Here is a 12,967-nt window from a genome sequence, read left to right as displayed (position 1 = left end):
TTTTGTTTACCATTAGATTGATCTCCATCTAGTGATCACGATTTTCTCCCCTCCTAATATCTCTCTTTCCCGTCTCTCCTATTTAAAACGATTAAGTCACGTCAACATCTTATTTTGAATTTTTTATATAGAAAAAAAATACAAAAAGGAAAGTGTGAGAGGTGGGAGGAAAGAAGATGGTAATAGGAGGAGAGAGAGTTGGGGATAATGTATTGATATAGTGTTTGGCACTCAAACAAAATTAATTGTACACTTCAAACTTTCTATATTTTGAAAGAAAATTATTCTTCTGAAGAGTGCACAATTACATTTTTTGAGTGCAAATAACACTATCCTAAACATTTATATGGTGTAGAATGTGCCACATAATTTGGTACACGATTTAGTAGGGGTGCAACTTGGGTTGGGTTAGCCTGAATTTATTCATGCCTAACTCGATTTCAAACTGAATCGGACGGGTTAGAATGAAGAAAAAATCTGCCCAAACCCAATTCGACCTCAACTCGATCGTTTATTGGATTGGGTTGGGTTGATGCCTTGTCTACCCATACCAACCCAACCCCAACCTGATTTTAAGTCCGAATTTGCTCATGTACATATTACCTATCCACTTTATATAGACTATATTACTTACGTAGAAGTTTTGGAATGCATATACTTGAAGTTTGTTTGCAGTTTCCTTATTAATAATGAAAGATAGTGTTACTTTTACATTTCTTTTGATTGAAACTTTGTTATATGTCTTGTAATTTTATTTCAACTTCACATGGTTGAAACATTGAAAATGGTATCCAAGTTGTTTGGTTTAAAATTTGAAAAATCATGCAAAATAAGGGGTCATAAGATTGAACTCGATAAAGTTTGACAAACTCGAATCTAACCCGAGTAAGCCCAAACTCAATTAAAACATGAACCTAACTAAACTCACATGGACCTGAACTCAATCGAAACTCGAAAGATAAAGAGTAGTTAATTTCTACATGCACGTTCAAAGATCGAAGTTTAGGAATTCATATGCCACATAAGTTAGAAAAACATGTCGGACTAAACAACTTTTTCCCATTCGAATGCCTGGTGAACAAGTTCAATGACCTTAAACGGGAGTCCAATTTTCAAACAGAGGTAAGCAGAAGCTACCTAACTTGCTCAGCACGGCACAGTGCTTAAATGGCCCAAAAGAAACATAACGCAGGGAGCAGGGCAAAAGAAACTGAGTCTTCAAAAATTAGACAATGTGAATCTATAAATTTCAGTCGAATCCATTGTTTCTTGCACACGAAATTGTCAAAGTTTAATTCAACTATCAGTTTCTGGCCCCAACAAACTTTAATACAGCAAGATAAAAACCAGGCTCATCGACAAATTTAGTTAGTTCGAAAGAATGTTCTGCTGCAGCTTCCAATAAAGTACTCTTTTCAGGCAAGTCAGAAGTTATAACATCTGGATATTGTCGTCGTTGCTGCTCCAAAACTTCGCACCTATACAAGGAACAGCCACAACTCAGAATCAAGAGTGATATTTTGAAAGAAAGCAACAGCTAATGTTAGATTTATCACTCTCCAAAAGATTTTCTCCTTTTTAATTTTAACACGAAACTTTCAATTTATGGATTCATACAGGCAAATATGATACTTTTGGGTGAGCCCTGAATGAAATGTGAGAAGGAGTCTATGGCAATTAATGACACTTCATCAAGGCAGAGAAGCACTAGTATATCAAGCATGAATGAAAAGAAAAATGGATGATATTATGAATCTCTGCAAGAAAATCACCTGGTGTAAAACACCTTCCAAGTGTTTTAAACACTTCGTCAAGTTTCAAGGGCACGGCTGGAAGGCAATAAAGGAACACCACATCTAAAGGCGCCCACTTATCAGGTACATATATCAATTCTCCTTGCCAACAGTTAACCATGTCATATTTTTCTTGAACGCCAGCTAAAACAAAAAGTGAATCATGGACAATGAGCAGGACACTGCAGGGTGATGATTCAACCAACCGATCCACAAATCCTTCAAAACCAATTGAAACCATAACCCTAGAAGTTTCTTCAATCTCTCCTGCGGATATAAGGCGATCAATCTTAAGGCTATAATCTTGGTCAGAACTGAAATCACCTGAATCAAGAAAGGACCAGTCTTTCTCAGCAAAATCGTCGAGGTTGATTATAGACACTACGCCTTCATTTGATGGAGCAGAAGCACCAAAAGATGATCGGCAAGCATGCAAAGACTGATGTGAAATACAAGGAAATGAAAGAGAAAGAAGAGGGACACAATGATTCCAGCGATAGACATGGTTATGAGCATATGTCAAGGTTGCGTTTGAAAACAAGGTAGGAACTGGCAGCTAGGCAAGGGAACGAAAAGACACCGAGATGAGAAAACAGAATTCATCGCACAAAACTACTGATTTTCCTTTCAGGATGTTTCTCGTGTAAAATGAACAATTCAAGAAGCTTAATTATTGATTAACAGAAATGAACCAAAAGGGTTTCTGTTAATATTTCGAAAGTAGCTCGGTTCAACTTGTTATCACCACCCTTACACTTATCTTTAAGATCAGAACCTCTGCATGTATGAACAGGAAAGAAAAAGAAAAACATTATTCTCAATCCTTAACTATTCAACTTCTGAAGGCTAACATCAATTCTGTTTCAGGAATTAAACAGAAAGGTAACACCTCATGAAAACCGCATACTCGAAAAACAGTGATCCCATAGTAGCATTATCACTCTTATGAACTTCCACACAGCCTTAAATCCTATATCCTTATCCGGAGGGAGATTATGTTATCAAGTCGGAATTCTATTGCACCAATTATTAACTTTCCTGGAACACAAATACCCAACAACAAGTGCTCATTTGTTTCACATTTCATAACCTGGAAGAAAACAAGATTATAAAACCCAAACTTTCCAAAGTCACCATCTTTCTTTATATTTTCCCTCCAGTTTCCAAGTAACCAAACACCCAACTAAAGTAGTCAACCAAACAAACAAACAAACAGAAAATAACTGATTTCTTCTATGCACAAATCATAAAAACGACGACACAAAACAGGAAATTTCAAAACATGAAAGGAAAACGAAAGTAGAAAATTAAAGGCATTGTTTGGTTCTACAGAATTTCAAATTTCAAATTGGTTTCTTTTGGGTGACGGTCAGAACAATATTTACTTACCCAGAGTCCTGCTTTGAACTTCAATGGCGAATGCAGAGCTCAGAGCCTCCTCTCAATGGCAGTCACTGCAAAGCTCTAGTCCTGACAGTTCGATTCCTCTCCCTTTAAACCCTAATTTGAACTTTTTGGGGTTCCATTTCCGCCGCTACTTTATCCTGAGAAAAAACTCACCAGAACCGAGTACTGTAGACTCTGTAAAAGTTAAGATGTTTCCTTTGGCACAAATGAAAGAAACACTTCTATCCTACGTCGCTCAATCGAAAGTAACAAAAAAATAAGTGTAAATTTTAAATTGAGAAAATTTAAAATAGGTCTAATTTTATAGGTCTATTTTTGAAATAGGTTTAATTTTCAGTAATTTCTTATTTTTGAAATAGGTTCAATTTTTTGTTATTTTGAACCCATATCAAAAGATCCCTTTTAAATTTTATCACCTTTAACATTAGATCTCGTAGCAATTAGCAAATGCATACCTTATCTTTTGAACATTCTAATATCATACATTAACTTATAAATTCGTGCAATGTTATACGTTCATTATTTAATCCGTCAAATTTGACCGTTAGTGATTACGTGACAAACAAATACATTGACCATACTTTTACTGACGTGGCAAATATTGACAATTGTGCCATGTAGAAAAAAAATAAAGTATAAATAAATAATTTTGAATGCCCAAAAAATTAATAAATTCGTCTCTCCCTATTATCTTCTTCATTCTCGTGTTCTCTCCCTCTCTCCCTTTCATGTTGCAACAATAGCCAAGGCGCAGCCGTCGCGGCACCACTATCATCCGACCACTAACGACCCAAAAATTAATATTTCTTGAATCATCTCTTCATACTTGGTCTGAATCTCTACCTTATTTCATTAAAATCATATTTACACCTCAAAATTTAGGGTTTATCTTAGAATAAATCACGATATTTCAATTTTTACACTGCTAAGTTTTCAAATATTATCAATTTAAACCTTTTGTCATTTTTACGGTAAGAATAGTTTAAACTGATAATATTTTACTATTTGTACCAAAGTTGATACCAAGTATGAGCTTTACCCTAATATTCTTTATAAGAGTAAATTGTAGAAATAATGTGAGACGGGAGAATCGAACCAAAGTTGGTGCGACCAAAGTTGATACCAAATTGGAGAAATAGTTAAATGTTGGTGCGACCATGTTTGGGATCAACTTTGGTGCTGACATATGAAACGGAAGAATCAAACTTAAAACTTTAAGGGCAGAAGTAATGTGATTAATCATTTGAGTTACAAGCCTGATATAATATATCCTCCCTTAATAAAATTTTGGTACTAAACTCATGTAACAAATCATCCCCACATAAAAACTGGGGGCATTAACTTTATTTTTTCTTTTTATTTCACCTATTTGAATCATTTATACTCCAACAAAGTGAAGGCTGTAAAAATATTACTCGTGGATAAATTTAGGGTCTATTATTGGAATTAAGTCTATTAACGTAAATTTCTAACTAGTGGTATGAGAACATCTCCGAAAAATGCGGTAAAACAACCAAAATTTTATTATAAAGAGTCAAATCTAAAGAAGGCGAAATGTGTATCGATGAAACGTAGTTCTAAGTGACGTGCCTTCTTAACTTCTTATCATATAAAATATTTATCCCACCTCCATATGATGATGTCTTTGAGATTTACGTTCCAATTTCCACCCAAAGAACAAATTCGTATATGGCCGGGGCATCATACAATCTTGACAACCCTTATGCCACGGATTGACATGTCCGTCGTAAATTCAGAATAGCCGCTGTTTTTGGAACGAATAAATAACATTTGTTCACGAGATTTGAACTCAAGATATGCCGAAACGGCGGCAACATTATACAAGAGTTGAGAGTAACCACTAACCACAATCAAGAACCAAACAACAACATCCAAGTCTACAGATAGCCAGTGAAAGCATTAACACCGTCATTAGGCCATCAAACTGGTAAGAATCGAGCACAAGAGCCCATCAGCTCCATAACAAGCCTAATATTCCCACCCCCACCATAGTACTAACGGAAAGAACAACTCTTGCATAACAACAGTTACGGATGGAAACGCGTTAATCTGTAATTACAACAGTTACAATTTCCAAATTTCCATCCCCTTTCCCATCCAAACTCTCACAATTCTGTGTGCAAGGCAGAGTTCATCCTGCTAATACCATCTATATATGCCTCCCTAAGATATGATATATATACTCCCTTATAAGATCAAGGTTTAACTAGTATACTTCTAAAGACAAACGCAACTTTTCGCTTAATATACCGAAACCATAGTTTATGCAAAGTAAAACAAAAGAGCTTATATGACAATACATAGATTCAAACTCACACCAACGTTCCACTTTGATAAACATCAAGCCTGCGTGCTATCAGAAACGACCTTAATCCAAACCATAACTGTTAAACAACCCATACTTTATGCACTAGGGTACACAAACAGATACAAAGACAGGAATATGTGTGTGTGTGTGTGTGTCTCTTTTAATTACTTGGTTCTTCAAAATCAATTCAAAAAGTGAAACGATCCAAAGTAGGAAAACAGAACTAGGATCAGAAAAACAACACTATTGTAATGGTCACTGGTTACAATGCTGCAGACATTTTGATGTCAGCATATACAAATTGTTGATAAAGTTCAACAAAACAACTTATTTAGCATACAAGGCATACTAAAATGCCGACAACGACAACTTAAATGCAGCTCTCAAGAGAAAGGATCCAATCCCAGACTAGAACAGAACTCACAGAAGCTGAGCATAAGAGAAAATTAACAGCAGAAAGAAATAAACGGAGACTCAATCAAATTGCATTACCGCAACTTTGACATGATCGAACCCTTGCCATTACTTAGTTCGATTACTCATAACCATTGCCGCACAATTCAGAAAACATAATTCAGTTCAACGTAGCAGCAATTTAGGCATCTTTGAGTGCATAAAATTGTTCACAGCTTAATTACTTAACAAAAAGTTCACATTTTGGTAAATAAACATTAAATTGATAACAAAAACGAGTAAAATTCATCCCTTTTTAGAGATCCAATGATGAGAAAATAACAAAAGCAAATACTAATTGTCATTAGAGAACTAGAACACTAATTAAACAACAACACTAACCAATCGCAATCTAATATCTTAAAACAAATACTAAAATTAGAACAAACCCAGTAGGCAGTGAGTGGAGTCCTGCGTGGTGAAACCATCAATTGGTTTTCGGGTCGGGCATGGGGAACAACCCGGAACTGGCACCTCTCGGTGGCGAAAAGCCCAAGAATTTCTGCAAATTGGTCCGAATACTGATCGAGCACAGAAAGTACAAAAACGCCATCGAACAGTCCGTCGGATCCTCCCCTTGCAGCCCTCGGTGGCTCATCTTCATCACCAGCCCAAAGGGCTTGAAGGGTAATTTCGCCACCGGCTTACCCTCAAACAGCGAGTTGAGCAGCCCGAAGACGACGAAGAGGACGAGGGCGACGACAGCGCCGGACTTGAACTTGAAGAGCGACAAATCCCGGCTGGATTCCTTGAGGCTGGTCTCGACGCGGTCGATCTTCTTGGTCTTGGATTTTTTGGTAATTTTGGCGGCGGAGGAGGAGTCGGTCTTCATGGTCTCGAGCTTCTTGGCGGCTTTGTCGATGGAGGAGCGGAGGGACTTGTAGGAGTTGGTGCGGTAGATGAGGACCCACGAGATCGCCTCGCAGATGATGGCGGTGCAGACGGATATGCCCACCACCGTCAAGCTGTCGGAGTACTTGAGGCCGGAGAGGAAGGAGGCGGTGGCCATCGGAAAATCGCCGAGAAAACGCGAGAAAATTGGAATGTCGGAGTGTGTGATCTGATTCGGTGGTGTGTTTACTTCAGTCTTCAGATTGTGAGATGTAGGTGTAGTTTTTCGATAGGCCTATATTGGTCTTGGGCCTTGCGACTTGGGCTTTTTCTTTTTTCTTTTTAATATTAATCCAATTGTTAAAAAATTCATATTTACCACGACTACCGGTAGATGCTTATATATGTAAAAGGATTTAAAATGACTGAAAACAGTTGAAAATGCTTTTGAAATCAATTTTTAGTAAAAATGTAAGTAAATCCGAGAAATTTTTTTAAAATGCTTATTTCAAAAAGCACATAACTGGTGCTTTTTCAAAATATAGTTCAAATATTTTTGGAACTCAAAAAAGGGTTTTATCAAAAGTGATTTTAGTTGTTTAAAAACACTTCCAAGCGACCTTAATTTTATAAGATCTGTCCCCAACAAAATCTCAGCGGCCTTCAATTGTTTTTGCTTGTAAGTCAACATCAAAAAGTTATTAACCTAGTCGAACGAAAAAGGTTAAGGGGAGTTGTGTAATATATAGAGTTTGATAAATTTTCATAGACCTATAAATATATGGATTTTTAAAGAGTTTAGTTGATGTTTTCATAAATCCATGTGGATTTTAATTGAATTTTATATAGATTTTAATGGAGTTTTGAGATTTTTAACATGGATTCATGGACTTTTTTTTATGATCAATTTTATTAATAAAATATTGATGTTTTCAAATTTTTACTACTGGTGATTATGACCATGGCAAAGTGATTGTTTGAGATAGCAGCAGCAACGATAATGGTGGAAATGCCAAGTAGTGATTGTCGGCAAGATGCTAGTAATGTGGTGCCTTTGGTGGTGGCGATAATAGTAAAGGTGGTGAGTGTTGGGGTGGTGGACGAATGTGGGTTTTTTGGGTGGGAACGGGGGGGGGTTGGTCTTGATGGGGTGGTGATGATGGTGGTAAAGGCGGTAGTTATGGTAATGGTGGTTATGATGGGGGAGTAGGTTGTCATAAGAGGTTGTGGTCGTGCCGATGGTGGTGAGGATGGACAAGGTATATAAGATGATGGTAATAGAGGTGGCAGTCGTAGTGATGGTAATGACGATAGCCACAAAACAAGTGATTATAAGAGGTTGTGGTACGAGGATGATGGTCGTGGCAAAATGGGATCATGCTGATTGTCTTTGCAACATAGTAGTGGTCGAGGTGGTGTGGTCTATGGTGGTGGTGATGATGATGATCCTCAATTGGATCTTTAATAATAGTAGTAGGAAAATATGAGATCTTTGCACAATTGGATTAATATAATAAGGTCCAAGGCCCAAGCCCAATAAAAAAGGGAGTTTTAATGAAAAGCCCACGATACTGTTCACTTTAATGAAAAACCACATTTTTACACTAAAAAGTCAAACTTGCTACTATTCACTTTTACCTTTTATTTTGTCCTTCTCATTAAAACTCAAAGTTTTCAAGTCATTTTCATTAGTTTTCCTATAAAATAATTGGGTTCGTGCATAAATCATCCCAGCTTTACCCAGTTTTAGAAGAACATGAGCCCTCCTACAACTCAAATCCATTCCAATTGGCTACCAATTCTCTAATAAGGTTGACTACATATTTTAAGGAAATTTTACACTCTTTTTTTATAGCTTCTCCACACACTGCTTTTCATTTTTGAAAATTGGGTTGAATAAGAGCTGGTTTGGACTTATTTCCTCAACATTCTTCTACTCCAACCGAAGGCGAGATGCCTAGATTGAAATTTCTCTTCAAGCACCTCAAGTGGAGCCTAAACTTTAATTTTTCATTTGATCATATCACGAACGAGGACCTTTTAGATCACGTCTCGCAGATAATTTAACAACATCCCACTTCTATCTTAGTTGTCCTCACCAGTGTCTTTCATACAATCCTCAGTCTCCCAGGTGGCTTCCTCCACTAAGTGATTCCTCCACAAAACTTTTACTAAACGCACGGCCTTATTCCTCATAACTTTATCCTTCCAACCCAAAATCGTCACTGGTTCCTCGCCATATGACAAATCTAGATTAATCTTTAATGGTTGAGGAGGGATCGCATGTGATGGATCTGAAACATAATGGTGAAGCATAGAAACATGAAGAACATTGTGCACTTTAGACAACTCTGGAGGCAACTCAAACCTGTAAGCAACTTTACTGATTCGTTCGGGATCCGGTACGGTCCGATGTACCTAGGACTTAACTTACCCTTTTTCCCTAACCTTACTACTCATTTCCACGGTGATAACTTTAAAAATACTCAATCACCAACTTTATACTCTCGGTCAGTAGAGGTGTAAAAATAGAGTAAGATGAGATAACACTTTAGTTGTTAGAAACTTTAGTCATTTCCAACACCCACTCTAATTTAACTTTCCTCGGTGATAAGTGAGGAAAACTCTATAGACAAAAGATTTGAGGTTTCTACCATAAAGTGTTTAGTCCCAGGTTGGGTAAACTTGTAATTAAGTTTCTCAATGACATCAGAAACGTTTGATATGAAGCAAGGAAAACTGGTGTGCCATTAAGAAGTGGGTCGATGATGTACCTTTGTTTACAATTTGGTGATATCCCAGGTAAGATGTTAGGATATGATGCCAAAAGTACATGCCCTTGAAACGTACAATACTACTAACCAACTTTACGACACAAACAAAAGGTCTTCACAGTTTCTCGAAATTCAAATCATTCTAACTGCGAGATATTAACTCATACCTCGATTCTACTGTCTACCTATGGAAGTGATCGAGAGGTGGCTAGTCGAAGAGGTTTTGTTTACTTAGGTAGGTGATAAGGTGAAAACAACTATGAGTTAACTATTATAATACAAAGCTTGATCCTAAGCTTTCACGATCCTAGATTATACGGCTCAAGCGAAGTAGTTCATTGATCCTAGGAAGATTTGATGACTGCCTTTCGGATTTCTACAACTCCCAGGATACGATAACTTACATTCGCAAGCCTATTCCCACCCATTTAATAAGTATAACAACAAAAGCAAAATTTGGGAAATAGAGTTGATTGAAAAATTCCAAGGCTGGAAAAAGGCCTTGCTAAAGATCTACTTTCAAAAAGACTTTATCGAGAGTCGATCTTCCTCCTGAAGATTCAGCATGAACACAAGTACACTTGAAGATATTAATGCTAACAAGGACCAAAAGTAATTATCCCTCAGATAATTTTCCCTGAATTGGTACTAAGAAATCAAGACTAGCTGAGATTTCCAATCTAAAAAGGATTACTACTAACGGCGGAAGAATAATGATAGAATTATTTGGTGATATCTCGGGTGATACACGGTTATCAATACATTAACTTAGACCATCAACTTGCCTCAAATCTACACCTTTCCTCCGCAAGTAAAATTTTCATTTTAATTCTAAGGGCATTTTCAGAATGATTTTCTAAAATGTCGTCAAGAACACAAAACTACCCAAAACTCAGGAATAACTAACATATTTTTCCGTATTCGACGAGGTGGCAAGATTCGAACATTAAACACAAAACCAAGAATGCTCACATCACACGTGTAATAAACATAATACTGCCCAACTTATGCTCTGATACCAAACTGACACACCCCAACCCGGAATGTCCACTAGGACTCCAAATCAAGCTGTGCTAGCAGGCACCTGGAAGGTGACGAAGCCATAAAGTGTGATGATGTGGAAAATTGTGAATAAATTAAACCTAAGAGTGCCTAAATACCAGAGTGCACTGGTGATCGGGAATGAACCCACTTCACACGTGACGTTAGAGCATAAGCAAGTACAGAAAAGTGAATTAAGAATCATACCCTCGAAATAGTCTTGATACTAAGAATCGCCACGAGTCTTTGGTGATAAGAAAACTCAGCTAATAAAACCTGGAGGGTGAAGACAAGACAAGGGTGAGTGGCCCTGTAAGTAAAATACTAATAGAAAACATATAAAACATTATAATCCCTCACTACAATACCCATATAATTTCCATAAAAATCATAATATACCACACACAACATCTCATCAATAATGTCAAATAATCATGCGATTAATAACTCATACTAGTACGCAAGTCGGAGTCACCTATGGTGACCCGTATGACTTACCTATATCTCCTCGTATATACTAGCCCATCACATATTCATCACATATGCTAGCTTATCGCATTACATATCTCATCAATGGTTAGCATATAAGTTGGAGTCACCTATAGTGACATGTACGACTGCAATCATAGCTCATCAATCATTGCTAGCACATAAGCCGGAGTCACTTCTTATGACCTGTACGATTGAAATCATAGCTCATCAATCATTGCTAGCACATAAGACGGAGTCACCTCTAGTGACCTGTATGACTAGATTGGGTGTAATATAGTTATGCTCAATGCTACACATTCAAGATAGCCATGCGATAAATCGCTAGTCACCTACGAGTCGGAACCACCTATGGTGGTCTGTACGATAAGAATGTGCACCTAAATTGGATCCAATGAGAGCATAGGGTGCAGGAGGTGACATTATAAACAGGCATGTACCATATCTCTGGCTAAATCACAATCACCTGGAGTGCAGGTTTATGAGCTTTAAATGCATCTAATACAACATGTACGACTCATAGGCAACCTGTATGACAATGCCGGAGTTGCCTACTATTGCAACCTGTACGACAATGTCGAACTTGCTAAAAACGTAAATGTAATCATATCATAACCCCATCAATTCAACTAATACCGTATACTTACTTGAACTTACCTAAACTTACCTGAACTTACCTGAACTTGCCTGTGTGTCATGTGTTCACCTTTGCACTTCAAAGCGTTCACAATAATTATGTGCAAGGAATATATGTATGGATATGCCATGATAAAATCTAAAATTAAAACATTTCATAATATTTCCAATTATATAATACGGTGTACTAACTACTAATCACCAAAACATAAAGTTAAAATGCACATTTTTCACCAATATCCTTCACATTGCTCAATTCCTTAAACAAGGCTATTGTCTCGATTATTTAATCTCATTTCTTATATGGCTGCATCTAACGTCTCGCTAGACTGTCTACGTACTCTAAATAGGGATCAAGCCATTTGTAGTTCACCATAATCATTTATAGTAATACGCATATGGATATATCATGATGAAATCTAAACTCAACCATCTCATAGTATTTTATAATATATATATATATACGTCATGGCATAAATTTCTCAGTTTTATTTAAAAGCATTTGTAGAATTATCAATCACAAAAAATATGATAAGCAAGGAAAGATCCACTCACCTGAGGTCTGCGCTATGACTCCCTAGCATGCATATCGAGACATCACGAATCATTATCGCCTACGACCAATTATCAATCCATCCGCATTACGGATTTCCGATCCGTTAATTCCAAAGATCCACATTATGCTTCTATAATAACATCCTAAGATTTTATTACGATCCAACGGTCGGATCTCCGCCAATTACCAAAACCAAGTGGCGGTCAACATTTTATTTTATGAACTTACAATTCCAATTCAAGAAGATCCGTATGTCGGATTCCCGATCCGTTAGTTTCTATGATCCTCAACTATTACATACTATAACATATTAAAGTTTGGGGACGATCCAACGGTCGGATCGTCGATTCATATTTTGACCTATTCACATATCATAGGGAATTTAGGTTCAACGATCAACCCGTATCATACAAACATCAAAACTGAATTTAAGGCATCAAGTTTAGCCTAAAAATGGCATCTACGGCCCACTGGCCACGTTCTGCTGCATGCACCACCGCGGGTGGCGGTTGGCCGCCCTGGTTCATCGGAAAATTCAACTATTTCTAAAAATTCTAAAAAATTACAGAAATGAAGATCTCAAAGAGTAGAGCAAATTTTATACCTACGGCCAAGGTCAATTTGGCTTGGAAGAGTCCCAATTTTGCTAAAACCCGTC

At 37.1% G+C, this 12,967-nt stretch overlaps 1 protein-coding gene and 1 long non-coding RNA gene across 3 annotated transcripts; both read right to left on the bottom strand.

The window, feature by feature from the left end:
- Positions 1 to 1,225: 1,225 nt before the first annotated feature.
- On the bottom strand, positions 1,226 to 3,476 carry LOC114820114 (uncharacterized). 2 transcript variants are annotated; one of them, XR_003767515.2, is made up of 3 exons: positions 3,183 to 3,476; positions 1,773 to 2,117; positions 1,226 to 1,478 (listed from the first exon to the last, which is right to left on the bottom strand). It is a non-coding gene; the product is annotated as an uncharacterized lncRNA (long non-coding RNA). The 2 variants fall into 2 exon arrangements; XR_003767516.2 differs by having other exon boundaries at positions 1,773 to 2,570; positions 3,183 to 3,428.
- Positions 3,477 to 6,139: 2,663 nt separating this feature from the next.
- LOC103449666 (uncharacterized) lies at positions 6,140 to 7,084 on the bottom strand. Its single transcript, XM_008388992.4, has one exon. It carries the CDS (start codon positions 6,989 to 6,991, stop codon positions 6,410 to 6,412), a length of 582 nt encoding a protein of 193 aa, XP_008387214.1. The 5' UTR covers positions 6,992 to 7,084; the 3' UTR covers positions 6,140 to 6,409.
- Between the last annotated feature and the right edge of the window lie 5,883 nt (positions 7,085 to 12,967).

Source organism: Malus domestica, chromosome 12 (genome assembly GCF_042453785.1).
Source record: "Malus domestica chromosome 12, GDT2T_hap1".
NCBI classification, from domain to species: domain Eukaryota; kingdom Viridiplantae; phylum Streptophyta; class Magnoliopsida; order Rosales; family Rosaceae; genus Malus; species Malus domestica.
Note: the sequence above shows the minus strand (reverse complement) of the source record. Positions and strands in the feature narration are given on the sequence as shown.